We start from the raw sequence: 21,993 nt of genomic DNA, 5'->3' as shown, positions 1-21,993 counted from the left end.
GGGCCGCAGGGATTCGCTGGCCACAGGGACAGACTCTATGCAAAGAGGGGCTCCCGTGCACTCTGTGTCTCTTCTCTTGCTGTAAGTAACGGCAGCACCGCTACAGCCTGGAGTGTTTGCTGCCTCTTTTCAGCAACCTCGAATCACGACGTTTATCTGCCTTTCAACCTTGGACACTCAGTCTGGCCTTCCTTCCAGTGAACGTGAAACAAAGGATTACATTTAGAGCGCTGTATAGGTCTTTTCCATTTTTAAAAAAAATTATGCTCTCTAAACCATCTGACTATTTTTTACTTGAAAAGGATAATATCAAGATACCTAAGTTCCAAAGAAATATAGGAATAGCCACAGACACACACACCCCAACGGCATTAACTAAGACGACACTTTTTTTTCCCTGAAGGAATTGACTCGATTGTATCCACAAGGAAAGAGTCTACCCTTGAAGCCACAGCCTGAATATAATTTTATATATTATATATAGTAATCTGTGATATATACCATATATTATATAGTATATATGTAAATATGTTACATATATATTATGTATATATGCACATGATATATGTAACATTATATAACACATATCTGTTTGCTTTCTTCCAGCACTGCATCCAGCAGACACTGCCTAATGGCTCACCACTGGAGAAAACAGTCTTCTAGGCTCTACTCTCCTGGAATCCTCAGAAATTCCGTGACACCATGCAATTTCTCATTTTTTTTGTTCTTCTTGTAATCCTGTCCCAGGCAACATCAAGTGAGCATGGCACTCTCTTGAGGGAGAGTCAAGGAGAGTAATTTGGGGGGATCTGGACTTGTGATCTGATTAGGAACCCAGAGGAGCTCTCTGTGGACATTGATGCAGGATGTGGACGTGGAATCATTTTCTCAATTTATTCTTCCTTTGTCAAAGCTGAGCAGTGTCTGGATCTGCTAAACCAATGGGTAGGATCCTGGGGCATGGCCCATCACCAGTGGCAGTGGTGGGGAGAGAGCCTGGCTGGATTGGAGTGTTTCAATTTTAGGACTTTGGGCAATGAATCTATGAAAGTAGGACACGATGGGTCTGGAGAACCTTAGAAAGCAGCCTTACCGATTTAGCCAAAGATCTCAAACACCATCTCTTCCAATTAATTTATCTTTCCTGATAAGTAAAGAGAAAGAGGAATGCATTTGAGATGTCTTTAGGATTTGGCCGACACTGAGCCTCAGTAATCCGTGTGGGACCACCGGGAAGAGATGCCCAGCTACTCCCCCAATAGTCCTTGAATCAGGATTTTGGCACCGTCCCTGGTTAAGGAAAACACGCCATGCCTTCAGCTGAGAGTCTTTTCTCTCTGAACTGTTGAGTTGTTCTAAGAGCCAGAGTAGCACACAATGGCTGGAAGCAGGTGGACGCTCCTGGGCATCACAGCCCATCCCACAGTGGCCAAGCTCCCAGAGTCATTGACCAAGAACCTTGGCAAACAGATTATGGAAGCGATCTTTAAAACACACAGGTTTTTGACAGCGTAACTGCCAGGCTCATCGGATGTACATCTCTCCTGGCACCTTATCAGTCTTAAGGAATTATTGGTGGGGTCAAAAATTGACATAATTTAAATGTGAGGTCTAGTTTTTCATGCATTCATGGTATGGCCTCCACATATCTACCAAATCAAATGCAAACTTGCCCACCACCTTGCCCATCAGACTTTGGCCCCTGTAGATTGTTCCCTATTCCCCACACTGGCCCTGTGCTTCCCCACCTCTGCTCCTGCTCTGAGAGCACTTCTGACTGTCTGTCCCGCCAGAGCTGCCAGATCCGGAGTCTATGCCTCAGGATGAGCAGGTTTCCTTCACGCCCAGCTGTAGGCCCTTCTCTGCACACCCTCTTCTTGTCTTTGTATTACACTTCCTCCCTCTTCTCTCTCTTTCTGCATAGTGGTTGGATCACAGTATCCAACAGAGTGTTTACAATTTAACAGCATTTCCGGGAAGCCAAAGAGCCTCCACTCTGTGTACCTACCTGCGAGAGGCAGAAATGACAAGAAAGTTCGCTGCCTCAAGTCAGCATAAAGTATCAGTCCACACCCAGAAGGTTTGCTGGAGACAGACAACTCCATTACTCAGTGTAAAATAAAGTCTACACATTTCCTGGGCCAATCCCTCATGCTGTGAAGGGACTCTTTCTGACGTGGGTTTACAGGGAAGACAATGCCTTTAAGACCTGGAGTCACAGCTGCGGTGCCATCAAGAGACACGCACAAAACAGGGAAAATAAAACAAACTCACTGAGTTGAGTTTTAAACCTCCATGGAGGCCTAATACAATGGCGAAACATAACACTTCCATAGATACTTCCTTTTTTTTGAGATGGAGTCTCGCCCTGTCACCCAGGCTGAAGTGCAGTGACATAATTTTGGCTCACTGCAGCCTCTGCCTCCCAGGTTCAAGTGATCCTCCTGCCTCAGCCTCCTGAGTAGCTAAGACTATAGGCACCTGCCACCATGACTGGCTAATTTTTGTATTTTTAGTAGAGACAGGGTTTTGCCATGTTGGCTAGGCTGGTCTGGAACTCCTGGCCTCAAGTGATCTGCCCTCCTTGGCCTCCCAAAGTGCTGGGGTTAGAGGCATGAGCCACTGAGCCCGGCCCATTGATACTTTCTGACTGAAGGCCTAGAGTTTTCCACTCTTCTAGAATAAAAGAAGTCCGTAGTGACATAGTTGAGGAAAATTTTTGTTCTTCCTCTTTCCTTATCTTCTTTTGGAGATAAATAATTAAGCAAAAATAATGGCGATAAAGATAATAAAATCAGTGTGCTAGAAATGGCCTCATACATGTACCTACACAACTGTGACAAGGTGTCAACAAGTAGCCACAATAAAGTGCTAGTGAAGGGGAACTCTGCAATATGCCAAGGCCCCACATTGGGCTCAATCTTAAGAGGCTGATAAAATACGCAAGAAGGCGGTGAGCAGCAAAGCACTATCCTCGCTGATCAAGCGAGGTGCCGTCAGCACAGTGGGAGGAAGAAACAGGACTTTACTAAGTGTCTGATTACAGTGTGGACCTTGCAGACAGTCAGAGCCCAGTAAGACAAACAAGTGAATTTAGAGATCTCACACTGGTTAAATTTAACTTAGAAGATTGATTATAGAGGTGATAGGAGAACTAAAAGCCAAAATGCATGTCACTGCAGAACTTGGAACAGCAGAAAGGCACACCCATTCCTAGGGCCAGAGGGACGAGGCGGGAAGGAGGTACTAGTCTCACAACTTGTATATGGACTACCCAGGAGATGCTGGAGTTGCTCAGACCTGCCTGTGTAAGCTGAGACTGTAGATGAAGCAACTTTCTATTAATAATAGGAATCAGAGCCACAGAGGTGACGCCTCCTCAAGTATAGGAAGAGAATTACCTTTGCTTCTCATCAGCTCCTGCCCTCTACCTTCTGTCAGTGTCTCCCTCTGGCCAGCCTATATGGTACCTGGAGGCGGGGTGCTAGGAAGCGTCAGTCATTTGCTAAGGCACAGGGCCCAGCACCGGCAGGCAGGGGATGGCTCTGAGAGCAGCGGAATGACTGACCATGCTGGCTTCAGGTCACGACGCTGCCATTCACTACAGCATGTCACGCTACCTTTCTGAGCCTCAGTGTCCTCATCTATTAAATTGGGACAATGTCTGCCTTTATCTGTATAACTTATATAATGGTGGTTGTGACAAGATTAATGGCTGCAAAGGAGAATGGCTGAGCCACTCTTCATCTTAGACTATGTCAGGATGAAGAAGAGGTCACACCCTGGATTCCCATGCCGGGAGACCATGCTAGAGTCTTAGTATTGTTAACTGAGGGTCACATGGGCGATACTCGGGTGATACATGGGTCACATGGTAATTTGCAATGTACAAGTCAATTTCACATCATTAACTCATATGGCTTTCACTGTGACCTCAACAGGAAATGTACTGCTCTCGGTGCTTTGTTGCTGAGTTACAGATGCTCACAGAGCTTAGGTAATTTATTCAGGTAAACCCACGCCATACATTGTAGGGCTGAGTGATAACTTGATGATGCCTCACTTCAGACCTGGTGATTGTCTTCCACATAACTCTGCCCTTAAGCCAAAAACTTGGACCAATCGCATCTTGGCTCCACATTTTAAGAAGAGAATTAAAAAAAAAATAATCAAAGGAAAGTCTGACATGAACAAAGATGATAAATAACTAACGTCTGTCTTCCTTGCTCAACCCAATCAAGATTGTAGAAATGCTCGCTGTGAGAGGTGCAGGGAAATCAGGCACAAGGAATACAACATTGTGCAGGATCTGCAGTTCCAAGTGCTGTGACTCAGAGCCCAGGGGCAGGGAGGGAGAAGACCCAGCTCTCGTTAGTGTTGTAAGGCTTCACACGCACGAAATTATTCACCCAACTATTAGTACATGTGTAATTGTGATCATTTGAGAGGCTAAAAGCATTTATGACATAAAAAGGATTATAATAAGCCAAAAAAAGAGGGGAATCAGTTACTAGTGGTTCCCTGAGCAGAGAAGTAAATCACAGTCTCTCGCTTCTATTGTTTGAAATTTTACCATAAAAATGCATTACTTTTATGATTTTCTTAAAACATGTAAGTTTCCCTCAAAACTTATTTTAGGAGTGAAGTGTGTGCCCAAACTTGAAAATGTTGATTGTTACAACCCAGTCTCCAATTCGCAGCTCCCAAATCAGTTGACAAGAAAAAGTGGCACTCTTTTCCCCCCCAAGGAGCCTTTATGAAATAGTGGTGTTGCCACAAAGATGCCTCCAAGTCTCTGAAGGAGCAGATCAGACCAGGGGTTCACCTGTGGAGGTCTAGCCTCCATGGGGAAAAGCAAGTCATCACCAGTGTCTGACTATCTGCAACCCAGGCTGAGAGCTGGTGCTAATCCCCTACAATACCCAATGGCATCGCTACCGCTCACATAGTAAGACTGTGAAGTCAGTACCCATCCCACTCCACGCTCACCTCCTTCCTCCGCTTATAAATATCTCCAACTGCTTTGTCTCAGCTCATCAACTTAAGAGGAAAGTGAGATTTTAAAAAGAAACATCCACAAATCTGAAGTTTTAAATCTGCTGTTGAGCTCCACTCTGTGCATGAATTGTCTTCTACGTTTCTTCAGCCCTGTGCTTCAGCTTTTCCTATGACTCCCATTAGAATCCATCCTAAAGATACTATTTGACTGCCTGCTCATCTACCTGGCCCTACATGGAGCTTCTGGAGAGAAAGATCCAAGACGGATCCCTGTTTGCATCTCACCCATTTCACCCTCACCTACACTGAAAACGTGACACTTGTCCCTTCCTACAGTATGTGTTCGGAGTTTACTGTATCTGACAGGTGTAGTGCACCAAAATTCTGAACACACACTGCCAGAACGAACACACCCTGGATCCCTAGTGGATCCGTTATAGTTGCATTTGCACAGAGCAGCAGCCAGGAGACATCACGGTGACTTCAGCTCCCATTGAGTAGTCATTGACTTACTTAGCTCGCAATTGTAAACCAAATGTAACCATTGTTTGGACTTCTAAACATTTAAGTCTAACAGTTGTTTTTGTTTTGTTTTTTCTTTTTAGCATTTTTCCCTCTAAACATTGAATCTATATCCAGGGGTAATTATCTGGCCCCTGGACTGCCCGGAATCCTTCTGAATCAAGAGTAACTTGAGGTCTTAAATGTCTATTCCGAAGCCCTTCCTTGTACAGGGATAGTCACCGACTAGGAGGAGATGCCACTCTATGAAATCTATCATCCCAGATCTCTGATGAAATAAAATTAAACACCTTCTTTACTCATAAATTTGTTAGTTTTTAGATAATGATGAAGAATCAGACATAGGCTACACCCAGTGGCTCACGCCAGGAATCCCAGCAATTTAGGAGGCTGAAGTGGGAGGATTGCTTGAGCTCAGGAGTTCACATCTGGGCCCAAAACCAATCTGGGGGGCATAGTGAGACCCCACTTTATTTTCTACAGAAAATTTAAAATTTAGGCAGGTGTGGAGGCATGTGTTTGTGGTCCTGGCTACTCTGGGGGCTGAAGTGGGAGGACCTCTTGAGCCTGAGAGCTATAATCATGCCACTGCACTCCAGCCTGTGCAACAAAGTGAGACTCTGTCTCTCAAAATTAAAACAAATGAAAGAATCAGATATGTTTCACTCAACTTATAGCACACTATCACAGGCCAAGGGCCAGAGGGTCAGGGAACCTTGAATGAAGCCCATTTTGCTCCCTTGCCTCACTACCAAAAATCCAGTCCTATTGCCAGATACTGAGTATGTCCAGAACTGGATTTATTTGGTTCCCAGGAGGGTCTTAGACTCTTGCAACATTTTAAAAAGAGGAAAAAAGCTCCAAAGTAACACCGTTCGAGCAAGTCAGCCCCAGCCACATGCTCTCAGACTACTCCCCAAAGGGGGCATTCTTGCCCACAGCATTCCTAGATGTGCCCACAACCCGATCCGACCCATACCCAGACAAGCCCCTCGAGTCCAGAGAGCAGCGGGACAGCCACATTTCCACAGGGAGCTCTGCCTCACCACTGGGTTCCCAATTACGTCTGGCATGGGTGTGTTCTGCATGGTGAGAGGCACTGGTATGACACACCAGGAAACATGTCGTAACATCATCACCGTAACATGAAAAGAATTGCAGCAATGGCTGGAACCTTTATAAAGTGACCAAGCACACTTTTAGATCCAGTCTCAGCCTGGAGTGAAGCCTGGCAGCTATGAGGATCCATTATCTTCTGTTTGCTTTGCTCTTCCTGTTTTTGGTGCCCGTTCCAGGTAAGGTGGGCTGGGAAATCCAAGGGTCGAACTAACTGGGAGCATATATTCAGAGTCAGTCCCTCTCCATCCTTCAGAGCCCTTTAGACCAGGCAGGTTCATTGTATGGGAACCAGGCATCACCATTTTTTTCTTTCAGACAATAATTATTACAAACCTTACATCAGGTTTCTTAGTCTTTCCTGATCTATTCCTAAGAAACTAAATAGTTCCCAAAAGCTATCTCTTTCCCCTAGAAGATTGCTATGCCTGCTGATGAGACATGAAACTGACACAATATTTTAATACAGCAGGGAAGACTGATTTACTCTGAGAACAGAAGCACAGCCTCCTGTTTTACCCAGTGCAGTGGTTGGAGGCAGAGTGTTTGGGCTGCCTCTGAGGACACCACAGCCCCAGCACCCACACTGTTCCTGCGGCAGTCACAGGGTCACACCACTTCCCCAGTGCCACTGTGGGTCCACAGCTGAGCTGCAGCCGTAGAAACATCGCCTATGGGTTGCTTAGTCCTACCTTTACCTCCTGATTTTATAGAAAAAGGAAAAAGAAACAAAAGAATGCAAGAAAAGCAACAGATGTGTTATTTGAGGAATTCCAGAAGCCTTGGACATGTACCAGAAGTCTTTCTAAAATCTTTCCATGTGTGCTGTTTTGTCATTGCAGGCCATGGAGGAATCATAAACGCATTACAGAAATATTATTGCCGAGTCAGAGGCGGCCGGTGTGCTGTGCTCAGCTGCCTTCCAAAGGAGGAACAGATCGGCAAGTGCTCAACGCGTGGCCGAAAATGCTGCCGAAGAAAGAAATGAAAAACCCAGAAACAGGATGGGAATGTTGTGAAGTGTGGAAATGCCTCCATAATGTTTATAAAATTTTTTTTTTTAAAAATTAGGAGCTTCATTTTTTTACAAAAAATTCTGGTTATTTTGGTAGTTGTTTCCACAAATGCAATTTAGAAAGTCTTAAGGACTCGCCTTTCATTCAAAGAGGGTAGAATCTCTGGAGAAGTCTACAAGGGAGCCTGACCACATTATCTAAGGGTTGCCAGGTTCTAGTCCTCCTTTCTGAACGTCATGCGCCAGTGAAGCTGGACTCTTCACTCTCCTGAAACATGCCCTTTGCTTTTGTATCACACAAGCCTTAGATCTTTCAGTCCTTCCACCCCAGATGGCATCTCTCCACCAAATCTATTTCTCAGGTGTTCATGCATCCCTCAGGGGTCATCCCAATTCCTTCTAAAACCACTGTCTTCAGAGAAATAGGGAACCTGGCTCTTCCTCAAATACTCGCTTTGCTTTCTCTCATCCACGCCTCTGCTGTGGTTGACCTTGTGTCTGATACATAATTGCTCCTCCAACTTCATCTCTAAATTTAGCCTGTCCTTCAGAGACCGTCTCACATTTTATCTCCATCTTAAAAGCACAGCTGATTTCCCAATGCTTACAGTCTTTCCTCTAATTCACCACAGGGTTCTGACTTGAGTCCTTCAATCATTCGAATGATATGGAGGCACTGCAGTTTAACTATCTAGTGCTCTCTTAATGTTGATGTGGAAAGATTTCAGCAAATGGAGTGTGTGGTCCTTCATACCTGACACCAGACCCCAAGGTGTTATGTATGGAAAAAAGACAATACAAGGAGGCTCTTAGGAAGAAGGGCTCAAGGACTCAAAAAAGATGAGCCTTTTTCTCATTTTCCATCCAGAATGGACTCACTGCTACTGTCAGAATTACTGTCTGACAGTAGACAAGAGGAACCTGTCAGCAGGTGTGAGATAGCTGTGTTCAGATATTGGGTAATAAGCAGTGCAACAGACAATTAAAATGAGATTTCCGAATCCCCCCAGCTTACTACAGCCACAGGGTCCAGACCACAGCCCACAGAGGTCACATGAAAACCCGCAATTCTGAGGCACTGAAGAGACTGAGATAAAAGTTCACGAAGCACAAAACAGTCCCATCTCCAGGGCAAAATAGCACAGAGAGGGTATCCAGAAGGAAACCAGACCCACAAGTGTTGGCGGTGGGGGCAGGGGTGCACGGTAAATCTCCAGTCTCGGGCTATATTTTCATCTGAGCACACTTGGGGTAAGATTTCACAAGGCCAGAGGCAAACAAAAACACACAAAATGGACTGGATAACAATTTCATGAGCACTAAAGGCTGGAAAAGTTTTCATTTCCACCAGCAAAGTGGAGAGGCTGCAGAGTCCTCGGAAAACTAATACATTAGTAGTGGTGCTATTTGGCTCTAGATTAAACCTTTCTGCAACTACTCTAACAATTTTTTTTCTAAACCATTCTTGAAAGACTTGTCTATAAGAAACTTAAATGTGGGCCAGAATAAAGTCTAGCATTCCTCAAAGGAAAGCAACTAAATCTATCACTCAACAATTTGTGCTTTATAATGTACCGAATCTCATCAAAAATTAGCAGGCATGCAGAAAAATATGGCCATAACAAAGAGAAAAGTCCTTCAGTAAAAACAGATCCAGAGATGACAAGGATACTAGGACTGGCAAAAAGGGATATAAAAGACCTGTTGTAAATGTGTCCAAGGTTGAAGAGAAAAATTCTTCATGATGAGGAGAGATGTAAAGAAACAAATGGAATTTCCAGAGATTAAAAATAAACATCTGAGTAAAAAATACTATGAATTGGATTGTAGCATATATTCCAAAATAAAGATCAGTAAACCTGAATTTATATTACTACAAATGAATGAAGAAATAAAGCAAAGGGAGGTAAAAGGGGCTGGAAAATGATAAACAGTGACCTGTGTGGAAACATCAAGCGATCTAGCACCTAGCACCTATGTATGTTTAGAGGCAGAAAGAAGTTTTGGGAGAGAGGATAGAGCTAAGGAAAGAATGGCCTCTGGTTTTCCAGATTTGGTGAGACTATAAACGCACAAATTTACCACATGAAGACATCCAAGCTGAACATGAAGAAAACCACATGAAGCATGTCATAATCAAATTAAGCTAAATCAGTAACAAAAATAAATTTTAAAAGCAGCCTGAGGCCGGGTACAACGGCTCACCCCTGTAATTCCAGCATTTGGGGAGGGCAAGGCAGTAGGATCACTTGAGGTCAGGAGTTTGAGACCTGCCTGGCCAACATGGTGAAACCCCGTCCCTACTTAAAAATATACAAAAATTAGCCAGGCAGGGTGGCACACATCTGTAATCCTAGCTACTCAGGAGGCTGAGGCAGGAGAATCTCTTGAACCCAGGAGGCAGAGATGGCAGAGAGCTGAGATCATGCCACTGCACTCCAGCCTGGGCAACACAGCGAAACTCCATCTCAAAACAAAACAAAACAAATCTCAACTTATTAGTTACACAAGAACATATTACTTACAGAAGAACCGCAATATAAAATATCTTCAACTGCCAAAAGAAAAAAAAAGTCATCTTAGAATTCCATCTCAGCAAAAATGTATTTCCAAGAAAAGGTCAACACATAATCAAATAATAAGTAAAGGCATTTTCCAGTAACAACGATAAAAGCTAAGAGAATTCCTCACCAGCAAGTCTGTACCATAAAATGCAAAAATAATTTTTTTGACAGAAAGGGAAGATGCCGGGTAGAAATTTGGTTCCATATGATGAAAAGAATGTGCTTCTAACATTCTGGAAGTTCCTTAAAGAGAGATTGTCAGTTCAGTAGAAAACAAGACCCAACTGCATGCTGTCTCTGAATACCCACTTTATGTATAAACTGTAAGAACAAATTCAGAGTTAAAGATATATAATATAAAAACATTACTATAAAGAAAACAGTTGGCTATATTGGCTCATTGGCATAAATTGGGGTAGATTTTAGAGGAAGGGGTATGATCAGGAATAACGAGGGATATTTTTGCTCATGATCAAGCAGTTACATCACTAAGAGCAGGTGTTAAATCAGTGTGCACCTAATAACAGAATTTTGAAATTCTTAAAGAAAAATCAATAGACATTAAATAGATTAACAATTACAATTAGACAATTCAACACTTCTCTTCTTGTAATAGATTTTTTAAAGCAGATAAAATATTAGTAAAGATTGAGAAGACTTAAAAACAGTATTATCCAGCACAACCTATTTGAGTTTTATAGGACACTCTATGAAATAAGGCAGAATCCATTCAAATATTACCCAATAGAACTCATACTAACCTATGAAATGTCTCAAAAAATTAGCATTGTTTAAAATTATACAAAATATAGTGTCGATCTACAGTGGAATTCACAAAGCTATCAATAACAGAAAAGTATCTGGTAAAATTCCCATATATTGGAACATCAATGAACATATTTCTTAATGGTCAAAGGAGAAATCACAAGATACATTAGAAAATAAGTTGAACTGATAGAAATTGAAACCATAACATACCAAGATCTGTGGAACTGCTGCTAAAGCAACTCTTGGAGACAATTTTATAATTAAATGCTGTTATAATAGAAAGAAGAGAAGCTCACAAATAAACAATTTAAGGTTCCACCATAAGAAACGGAAAGGGAAAAGGGAGCAAATTAAACCCAAAGTAAATAAAAGGAGTGAATAAAAAGAAACTGGACACAAAAGAAAACATTAGAAATAAATAAGTAAAAGTTGACTCCTTGAGAGGATCCATAAAATTGTGAGAACTCTCATTATGTTCATTAAGGGGAAAAATAAATCACAGGAAGTCTCAGGTGCACACCCAGGCTTCAGGCAGGCAGGAAACAGATTAGATCTGCGTTTTAGGGTTATGTAAAAGAGCCACCATGAGGTGGCAGTAACTGCACGCTCATTCCTCACCCCTACAAGGCCAGGCCAGGCTCTGGACTCACCACTCAGCTCAGGAGCTGGGAGAGGTCCACAGTAGCTCCATGGACTCTGGCCTCAGACAGAGCATTACGGTAGCTCTGGGGCTGTAGGAGGATGAAGAGGGAGGTGATCAGGACACCATGGTGATTGTGTGGGAGTAGTTAAGACCATGGGCTTCGAAGAGAGGGGGATTTTATTTCAAATTGCATCTCTGCCACTTAGGAGACAGGTGACCTTCAACATGTCCTCTAAACTTTCTAGGCCCCAGGACCTGCCTCTGTAATCTTGGGTAATGCCGGCCTGGCAGGTTTGCTTTGAGGATTCAGTGAGATAATCTGCATGAAAATGGCCATGGTGGGGCTGCCTACAAAATTCCCAAGGCTCAGTGCAAAATGGAAACGAAGGGTACCTTGTTCAAGAAGCAGTAGAACAAAGCGTTATGAGAGGCCGGAGGACATTCAGCTTTCTGAAGCCAATATGTTTCATTGTTTTAAAAATGTAATAGAGATAATAGTTACACAGGAGTGATGATAGAATCATGCAAATCTCCCCCCGAATGAGTGTCATGATCACAACAGAACCCTAACATCTTATTAATGGGACATGTGCGTGAATTAAACACTTTTTCAGGTCCACTCATCTGTCAACTAATTTGGCCATCAAACTTTATACCTGGTGCAACTTCAGTTTTTCTTTTGAGAAGAATCTGCTGAAGCAAAGGTTTCTGGAATATTTTCTAAGCTGTGACTATATGGGGTTGAATTATTTTGAAATACTAAGAAACTTTAGTATATCTGGAGCTGGTGATTTTTTCTAAACGGCTTTTATAAATGATAGAGCTTCTTAAGCAAACCATTCTCACGTAAGTTCGAACTGAATTTTACATGTGAATTTATCCAGTGGAATTTTGATGCTTCTTCTGATATTTCCTGTAATTTGCAGGGGCCTGCATCAGAACCAAAGTGGCATCATAATCTGTAGTTTATTGAAAATACCTGCTTACGCATTCCACTCTGTATCTTTAATAATAAGAAAAACCATTTAAAAATTGTCCTCCTTGTTAAGGTTTGATTCATCTGAAAGTTTATATAAAAGTAGCACTCTTCTCTATATAATATACAGAATATAATTATCTTTATACATGTAATTTCCATTTTTGAGGCCATGATAACTCCTTGCATAATTCTAAACTCTCTGAAGAACTCTAATCAACTCCGTGGCCGACTTTGTTGCAATTTCCGTGTGCACACTTTGTCTCACAATCAATTACTGAGAGTTTGCTGCCTGAGCACCTGCAGTTCCTGTCCCAGTGCTCAGGCCAGAAGGTTCGTATTTCGCAGAAGCTCCAAGAAGAGTGACTCCAGGGATGAACAGGCACAAAGTGTCAGTGCTACCCCCCCACACAGAGGCCCTCCTTTCACCCCAGGGCTGAGGATTGGCACTGCCACCGTAGGTAGAGTCCTGTGAGACAGTGGGGCATGTGGAGACCAGGACTTTTTTTTTTTTTAATGGAGTTTCGCTCTTATTGCCCAGGCTGGAGTGCAGTGGCACAATCTCGGCTCACCACAACCTCTACCTCCTGGGTTCAAGTGATTCTCTTGCCTCAGCCTCCCAAGTAGCTGGGATTACAGCATGTGCCACCATGCCCAGCCCCAGGTGTCTGGGCTGCTCCAGAGATGTGAGTGCTAAGGGCAGCGAGACCAACTATGACCAATCATGTGGCTGTGGTGCCGGGGTCTGAGCCTGCCCACCTCATGTCCGTGTGTGTCCTCTCTGCCCACGCGCATGCACCACTCACAGGACTCCGCTTACAAAACAAGTTCAAAGAGAAAATTACTCAGAATGTCGAGAGGGTGGTGTCCTTACACCAGGACCGGGCCTTCGGAGAGCAGTTCCCTGTGGGACTGCCCTGCCCTCAAGAGCCCATGAAGCTGGCCATTCCACAGAAAGAGAAATGAATAAAACTGCCTCTGTTACTTAACACTGAGGACTTACTGCTGAGAAACTTTGTTTTCTAAAATCACAGACATGAGAGACTTTGCTTTCTGGGATCCTGTCTGTAGGAACGAGGCTTCCCTCTCTCGCCTGGGCAACTGAACCACGATGCCACAAAGAGACAGCCTGAAAGTTCCTCCTCAGTTATAGGAAAGAGGTTTGGGGACACAGCATGGATGCTCATGCTCCATTAAAAACAGGCCATGTGTCTCTCAGTCAGGCTTGATGGCTCCCCTTTTACATGGCTTTGCTTTGAGCTCATAAAAATGAATTAAATTAGATTTGACCTAAGCCTGGCATGCCCTCAGAGTCTTTAATAGCTACATTTCTAGTTTCGGTGAAGAACCCCATGTCTGTGCTGGTGGATGGTCTTCCTTGCTGAAGCTGATAACTACCTTTGAAAGCAAAGGTGATACTCCGATGGTCCTTATCAGACAAGCCTTATCACCAGGATGCACATGGCTGTGAAGGAGTCCCGTTGGGCTGTGCCAGGGTGCCAGGAAAAAAGCAGCAGCTGCAGCCAGAGGACTTTTCATGGGAAGAGTCAGCCCAGCTGTCCTTGAGCAACAGGCCCATGCTACCTCAGCCTTGGTGGCTTCTTCCCCAGGGACACAGAAGCGCTGCACTTCTCAGAGACTTTCCTATTTCAGAGCAATTTCACCTCCCCTAACAAGGCCTCACAAATGGAGTGAGATCTAGAGAGGACAAAAAGTGTAAAACCACAATGCTATCGGGGTTCCTGGGATTCGAACAGGAGTGTGGGAGAAATTCACACCCTGCTATGGGTGAGTTTTTAAATGCGAGTGTATTACTTTCATAATAACAATGTTAAGCATGGGAGTCATTAAGAACATATCAATCAGGAGTGACGCCGCACATGAAAAAGTTGGGAATCAGTCTCTTAACTCAAACTCTAAGCCCCAATAAAGCCCCTTGCCAAGTACCACGGCATTTCCTTAAGGATAGTTACTCAACAAAGAAAGAGACGTGACAACCTAATTCAATGTGTGACTCTAGACTGAACACGTACCCAGAAAAATCAACAGCCAGGAAGCTTTTCTTGGAGCAAGTGCAATGTCCATGGGCATGCTTTTGCTCTGCAATAATTTACAGAGGGTTTGCTTCCTGAGCACCTGTGGCTCCCATCCCAGTGTTCAGGCCAGGGAGCTGCTCTTGTTAATGGGTGCAAATGGCACTGGGATGGAGGCAGGCATTTTCCCTCATTTGTAAGAGATCTATGCTGAGATAATTAAGGTGAAGCATCATGATGTTTCCCTCTTTCTAAAGGCAACAGAAATATATATATATATATGTATTTTAAAAACGTCATTAACTTAGACAAAGCACATAAAGCCTTTACTTCACATTTTGTTTCTCTGTATGCTTTCATCATCAGGAAGAAACAGTTCCAGTGTCAGGAATGAATGAGTCTGCCCCTCAATTCCAGCCTGCTGGACACACAGGGAAGCAAAGTCCTGATGCAGCTGCAGCCCTGGATGCAAATTCCCTCAGCAGTTCTGACAGCACCTGACCCAGCCCTCTCTCTGCATATCCCATTGGAAACACCCTCTCACAGAAAAAGCCATTGAGGATCCTGACCATGCAATGTCCTCACCAGCTTCTTTTAAATCCGCCTCTGGCCTCCCAGGAACCAGAAATCTTCAGAATGTGACATTTTAAAAGAAGAGGTGAGGCAGGCCATGAGCAAAGACTCACTGACCCCATGGCTGTGTCACTGCTACACCCTGAGACAGCATAGACATGGACACTGGGGACTGCTCGTCCTTCAAATGTCCCTTAGATCCAAAGAGGGAGGAAGCAGAAAGAAGGCCAGTTATTCTCCCGAGAAAAGCCCCATCCCTGAGCCCCTGGCATAGGGCTCTATTCATTGTTCATGACCACCGATGATTTCTCTGGGTTACGGAGGAAGGACAGGGTCCTGAGAGACCCACAAGGAGACCATGTGGAAGCCTCGCAGCCCCACTCTGTGCTTCTCCACCAAACCCCGACAGCAGTGAGCTCCCTTAGTGCTGCGTCTGTGGAAGGCACAGGAAGCCCTGTGGAGCTGACGCTCTCTGAGTCACTGTGAACTGAAGGACTCAAGTGTGGGCCGTAGGCCACCTCCTGGCCCGGGCCTGGGTGGGATCTGAGGGGACACATGTGGTCACAATCCCACCCTTCCATTCTCCTTCCCAGAGGAAGGAAATGGGCACCCGTCTGCCTCATCTCTGTCCCGTGGGGATGATGGGGAATTTCAGGCAACTTCTCACATGAATCTCACCAGCTGGGACCTCCTGGGAGGACTGGGCCCACCACACTGCTGGTGCTGCCAGAGCTGTGACCCCTCCAGGGTCCCCGGGTTTCAGCCAGTCCTGCTGCATCCCCAGGAGCTGAATGTTCCAGCAATGGATGCAATTAGATGGAACCAGCTCCCATGTGGCTTGAGACCGTCCCCAGATATTCAGGCAAAACAGGACGTCCCACAGAGCACATGACAGGTGAGCTCTGTGCTACAGGCCCTGAGTTTGTTTGTTCCCCTGTGAGACAGGCCCAGCCCATCACTCCAACCATACACTAGGTTTTAAATGATGCAAGACAGGGGGGCTTTTCTGGTCCCAAGAGCAGGAGGAGGGGATTGTCTGGGGTTTCCCGAGTCCAAATTTGCATACAATCTCCTGAGTGTGCACTATTCTATTAGGGCCATTCTCTGACTCACCAGCTAGGTGGCTGAATTCTACTCTTTGCAATGTGCATTGCAGCCAATACTGGGTCTGAATTCTACCCGGTGACCAGAGGCCAGGGCCTTTATAAGGTGGAAGGCTCAGTGCCCTTCCCAGACTCAGCTCCTGGTGAAGCTCCCAGCCATCAGCCATGAGGGTCCTGTACCTCCTCCTCTCGTTCCTCTTCGTATTCCTGATGCCTCTTCCAGGTGAGGTGGGCCAGGGAAACAGGAGGTTGGACAAATGGGAGAATGGGGTAGAGGCTGTCTCTGTGTCTGCCTCCTCTAATTTCCCCTAACCCTCTGTCTCTCTCTCCCTCCCTTCTCTATCTCTCTTGTCTCTCTCTCTCCTGTCTCTCTCCTGTCTGTCCTGCCTCTGTCTCTCTCTCTCCATCTCTCTCTCTCTCCTGCCCCTCGCTGTCACTCCTTCTCTCTCTCTTGCCTCTCTGTCCCTCTTCTCTCTCCTGTCCCTCGCTCTATTCTCTCTCCTACCTCTCTGTCCTGCCTCTCTCCCCCTCTCTCTCCTGCCCCCTCCTGTCTCCCTCTCTTATCTCTCTCTGCCTCTATCTCTCTCTCCTGTCTTTCCCTCTATTTCTACCTGTCTGTCTTTCTCTCTCTCCTGCCCCTCTCTCTCCAACTTTCTCTCTCTCTCCTATCTCTGTCTCCCGCCTCTCTCTCTCTCTTCCTATCTGTGTCCTGCCCCCCCACCTCTCTCTCTCTCCTGCCTCTCTCTCTCCCCACTCTCCAGCCTCTTTCTCTGTTTTTCCCCTCCCTCTCCATCTCTCCCCCAGAGCTTGTCTTTCTCTTTCTTCTACACACACCTTTAGACTGAGTAGACCACATGCCTGACTTAACAGAACCAGGCATTGGTTCCATATAGAAGGAGCTGGAGAACCCAGCGGACACCTCAGCCTCTCTTTTAGGCTGATATGAAGGGCCCAGTAGCGTTTTAAACTCATCTCCTCACTGCTTTCCACGCTATGACTGCTAAGACTATGGTTGAAACCCATTAGGTGACGTTTTAAAAATAAAAGTCAGAAATGTTATTTTACCTAAAGAAAGAAGGACAGAATGTCACTTTCTAAGGGTTTACATTTGAAGGGTAGATACTGCAACCTGGAGAACTCCAGAGAATCTTAAGGCCCCACGTACCCTCTCGGAGCTACTGCTGCAGACAGTCTGCCCCTGGGTCTTTTCTGATCCGAGGCCCTGAGAACGCTTCCCTGCCGCCAGGCCACTGCAGGTTCACAGGACAGGGACAGCCCATTGAAAGCAACTTTTAAATCTGGATGCCGAACCTTCGTTTTCTCCTTGATATTATGGAAATAAAATAGAAAGCATGAAAGGATAAAAGAGGGAGAGTGGAAGGGAAGGATGGAGAGAAGGAGAAAGAAACTTTGAGACTGAAACCTAAAGTAACGGATGCGGTAGATATTATGTTGTCAAAGTTTCCTTTTATCAGTTTTGTTCACGGATGCTGGGTTACAAGAGAACAATGGAGCTCTTAGAAGCACCAGGGACCTCGATATTTTCCAACACGTAACACAGTACCAGGAACAACGGAAGGAAGGGAGGGAGGGAGGGAGGGAGGGAGAGAGAGAGAGAGGGAAAAAGAAGGGTGACATTGGAACCAGGACTTAGATAGAAGAAACAAGCCATAACAAAAGCTGTTACTACAGTTCATTGTGGTTTTCAACTGTAAGTTACTCCATGTGAGATTCATATTCGACAATGCAGCCCAGCGAGATACACGTTTTTATTCCATCTCAGTTCTAATACTTAACAGACGAATGATTTGGAAAGCAAAATTTACTGGCCTGTATGTTAAAATGGAGGTAGGGTGGCTTTGAGGTTATCTTCTCGTGGTGGAGCTTGAAATCACAAGAGATCCTCGATGAGGTCCTACCTGACCCCACCTGGATGCCCCCGTCACTCAGGAGAGATCAGGGTCTTTCACATTCAGGTCCTGCAAAAATAAGCATCCCCCACAGCACAGCAGTGCCAGCCTCCATGTCAGAAACTGAGATCCCAGTGACTGGCTCACGTCTCATTATCACGATGGAACAGCCCAGGCTTGGGAAAGACGCCCACTGCTGATTTACTCAGGGCCATGCTGACACGGAGTTTGTGGTTTTGCAACATGGGTTTTGAATTCTAACGTGGTGTTTGCTTTTTCCGTGTTTTTTCCTGTTAGGTGTTTTTGGTCATATAAATAATCCTGTCAGCTGCGTAAAGAGCGGTGGTGTATGCCTTCCCATATATTGCCCCAATGGCTTTAAACAGCTTGGCACCTGTGGTCTCCCTGGAACAAAGTGCTGCAAGAAGAATTGAGGAGGCCGAGAAGCTTCTGTGGCTGATGTGGATTCAGAAAGGGCTCCCTCAGCAGAGACGTGTGACATGTAAACCAAATTAAACGAGTGTTCAAAGACACAGAATCTGGATGCTAGTGATTGTGGCAAGTTTGTGGTGTTGGTTTGGGCAGGCCACTCTCTGACATCCTGGGAATGTCCTTCTCTGCTCTGCAGACCAGTGCAGTGATCAGGGACACCACGGTGGTGCTTGGAGTGCTTTCCAGGGTCACAGCCATCTGTCCCATTGTGTCCCCTGACCTTCCCCAATTATTTCTGGCATTTTTCATTTTGCTCCTCCTGCATCCTCCCCTTGAATGCCCTCACCATCCCTAAAAATAGCAAGCCCAACTCAAAGACCACTTCCCTCATGGAATCATGGGAGACCTGCCAAGGGAGGAGATGCCCAGTCCTCTGTTCTCCACAAGCGCTCCCTTCTTCTGGTTTATGTTTCTATTTTTTTTTTTCCATTTATTTATTTTATTGCATTTTAGGTTTGGTTTATGTTTCTTATGCAATTATACTTCCTACAGGGTGCATGAGTTTTCAATTCTCCGTTTAGCTATGAGATTCTTACTAGTGCGGAGTTTGTCTTATTCATTTATGTGCTGGTCATTCGTAAACTATTTCATAAATTGGATGGTAAAATGGAGTTGTACAAGAGTTTCCTTACACACAAACATAATAGGATCCAAGTAAATGCTGTTAAAAACAAGCCCTGTTTGAGAGCACCGTTAAATGAGGACAATACAGCGTGGGACACAAGCAGAGCGGAGCAAACCCCAGGAAGACAGACAGCGCCTGATGCCTCGTCATCCTGGACTTTGTTGTCCATCCCTTTATCAGCATTTGGTCACATACATTTAACATGTTTCTAGACTTGCAAACTCTCCCTCAGCTGCCTGTCCTTTTTTTTTTTTTTTAAATTGTTGAGGCCACATCTCACTCTGTTGCCCAGGTTGGAGTGCAGTGGCATGATCTCAGCTCACTGCAACTTCCACCTTCCGGTTCAAGCGGTTCTCATGCCTCAGTCTCCCGAGTACCTGGGACTACGGGGGTGAGCCAACGCACCCGGATAATTTTTGTATTTTTAGTTATGGTGTTTCATCATGTTGGTGAAGCTTGTCTTGAACTCCTCATCTCAGATGATCCACCCTCTTCCGTTTCCCTAAGTGCTGTGATTACAGGCCTGAGGCACCACGCCCAGCCTCCTCTGCCTGTCTTTTGCTGAGCCCTGCAGATTCTTCCAACCTCTGCCAGTTACCCAGTTACAAGGCCATTTCCCCATTTTTTATGTATCTTCCTAGCAAAGTCCCCTCCACGGTACCAGTTTTCTGTGTTGGTTTATTTTTTACTACTGTAAAGAAATACCTAACGCCGGGTAATTCATAAGAAAAAGTAGTTTATTTTGGTTTACTGTTCTGCAGACGTTATGAGTAAAATGGTGCCGGCATCTGGTACAGTGAGGCCTCAGAAAGCTTCCAGTCATGGTGGAAGGTGAAGGGGGAACAGGCGTATCACAGGGTGAGAGAAGGAACAAGAGCGGGGAAGGTGCCACACCATGTTCAACAGGCAGAACTCCGTGAGTCAAAGCAGGAGCCTGCGGATGATCTCCAGGACAGCACCAAGCCATTCACAAATGAGCCACTCCCCTGGCCAAACACATCCTGCCAGGCCCCACCTCCGACATTAGGGATTACATGTCAACATGATGTTCGGAAAGGCAAACATCCAAACTGTGTCACACCCCAATTTACAGCCGAGAATAACAGAGAGGGGGTCACTGGAAGGAGGCAGGGGTCTTGACTCTTGGAAAAGGGCAGGGACACCTTCACTCTAGGGCTAGGTTGTGATCTGAGCGCACTGGGGGTAAGACGTCACCAGGCTAGAGAAAAGCAAAAACGCCATAAGGAAGTGATGGCGATTTCATGAGGACAGTCAAGGCTTGAACACGTTGCATCCCCACAGCAAAGTCGAGAGACCCTCAGAGACCCGAGAAAGCCATCAGCGAGTCGTGGTGCTATTTCGCTCTGGATAAAAGTGTTCTGCAACAGCTCCAACAAACGTGTGAAGCCGTTCCCGAAAGGTCCAGACAAATCTACAGAATCGCAAATGTACACGTGACTGTGAATAAGGTCTAACAGTCTTCATAGGAAAACAAGAAAAATTGTCACTCAGCCATTTCAGCTCTATAATATACTGAATCGAGTGAAATATTTGCAAGCATACAAAGAAGGAAAATAGGGCTCATAACCAGGAGCAAAGTCATTCAGTCAAAGCAGGCCCAATGATGACAAAGACACTAGGTTTGGAAAGAGGGGTGTAAGGGGTGGATTATACAAGTCAGAAATATGTGCAAGGCTGAAGAGAAAAACTTTTTGACGAGGAGGACACATGCAAAGAAACAAATGGACCTTCCAGCAATAAAACAAAATAAGAATGTGAATAAAAAATATTCTGAACTGAATTAATGGCATGTGATGGTATTGAAGAAAAGATCAATAAATCTGTATATTAATACAAACACATGAAGAAATAACACAAAGGGAGAGAAAGATTAGATAAACCATGAACAGCGTGCTGTGCAGAAATATCAAGCAACCTATCACCTTGTGTGTTTAAAGGCAGAAAGAAGTTGAAAGGGAAGGGATAAAGTTAAGAAAATAATCCGTCTCAAAAAAAAAAGAAAAAAGAAAATAGCCCATTTTTTAAAATTTGGTGAGACTATAACACAATTTGGTATTTAAAGACATCCAGGAAGAATAATTATAAAGAAAACAAGAGCAAGGATATTAGAATTATATTAGTCCATTTTCACACTACTGTAAAGACTACTAGTTGAGACTGAGTATTTTTTAAAAAAGGTTTAATTGACTAATGTTCTGCAGGCTTAACAGGAAGCATGGCTATGAGGCCTCAGGAACCTCACAATCACTGGTAAGGTGAAGAGGCATCAAGCAAGCCTTACATGTGGCAGGCGAGAGAGAGAGAGAGAAAGAGAGTGAGAGAGCCAGAGAGAGAGAGAGAGAAAAAGAGAGCGAGTGAGCGTGTGCAGGGGCAACTGCCATTTATAAAAACATGAGATCTCGTGAGAATTCACTATCATGAGAACAGCATGGGGGAAACCAACAGCAGGGTCTAGTCACGTCCCACCAGGTCCCACCACCCCACACTGGGGATTATGGCGATTACAATTTGAGTTAAGACTTGGGTGGGGAAACAGAGCCAAACAATACCAATAATCAAATTATTTTCAATCAAAAATAATGAGAAGATTTTTGTTTTTGTGTGTGTGGTTTTTTTTTTTTTTTTTTTTTTTTT

At 44.7% G+C, this 21,993-nt stretch overlaps 2 protein-coding genes across 2 annotated transcripts; both read left to right on the top strand.

Moving 5' to 3' along the window:
• Nucleotides 1–6,544: 6,544 nt before the first annotated feature.
• LOC108293111 (beta-defensin 103A) lies at nt 6,545–7,722 on the top strand. Its single transcript, XM_017514355.1, has 2 exons — nt 6,545–6,815; nt 7,479–7,722. The coding sequence occupies exons 1-2, from the start codon at nt 6,758–6,760 to the stop codon at nt 7,622–7,624; spliced, it is 204 nt and encodes a 67-aa protein (XP_017369844.1). The 5' UTR covers nt 6,545–6,757; the 3' UTR covers nt 7,625–7,722.
• An 8,591-nt stretch (nt 7,723–16,313) lies between these two features.
• Nucleotides 16,314–18,754, top strand: LOC108293110 (beta-defensin 4A-like). The gene is made up of 2 exons (XM_017514354.2): nt 16,314–16,534; nt 18,519–18,754. Exons 1-2 carry the CDS (start codon nt 16,477–16,479, stop codon nt 18,653–18,655), a joined length of 195 nt encoding a protein of 64 aa, XP_017369843.1. The 5' UTR covers nt 16,314–16,476; the 3' UTR covers nt 18,656–18,754.
• Nucleotides 18,755–21,993: the final 3,239 nt, after the last annotated feature.

The sequence above is a fragment of the Cebus imitator genome, unplaced genomic scaffold (assembly GCF_001604975.1).
Source record: "Cebus imitator isolate Cc_AM_T3 unplaced genomic scaffold, Cebus_imitator-1.0 Scaffold523, whole genome shotgun sequence".
In the NCBI taxonomy this organism is placed as follows: domain Eukaryota; kingdom Metazoa; phylum Chordata; class Mammalia; order Primates; family Cebidae; genus Cebus; species Cebus imitator.
The sequence above is the reverse complement of the archived record's forward strand: the minus strand, read 5'-3'. Positions and strand labels throughout refer to the sequence as shown.

Coding starts and splice junctions, on each gene's coding strand:
- LOC108293111 (XM_017514355.1), top strand. CDS start 6,758: ATGAGGATCCATTATCTTCTGTTTGCTTTGCTCTTCCTGTTTTTGGTG. Junction 6,816..7,478: donor GTTTTTGGTGCCCGTTCCAG/GTAAGGTGGGCT, acceptor TTGTCATTGCAG/GCCATGGAGGAATCATAAAC.
- LOC108293110 (XM_017514354.2), top strand. CDS start 16,477: ATGAGGGTCCTGTACCTCCTCCTCTCGTTCCTCTTCGTATTCCTGATG. Junction 16,535..18,518: donor ATTCCTGATGCCTCTTCCAG/GTGAGGTGGGCC, acceptor TTTTCCTGTTAG/GTGTTTTTGGTCATATAAAT.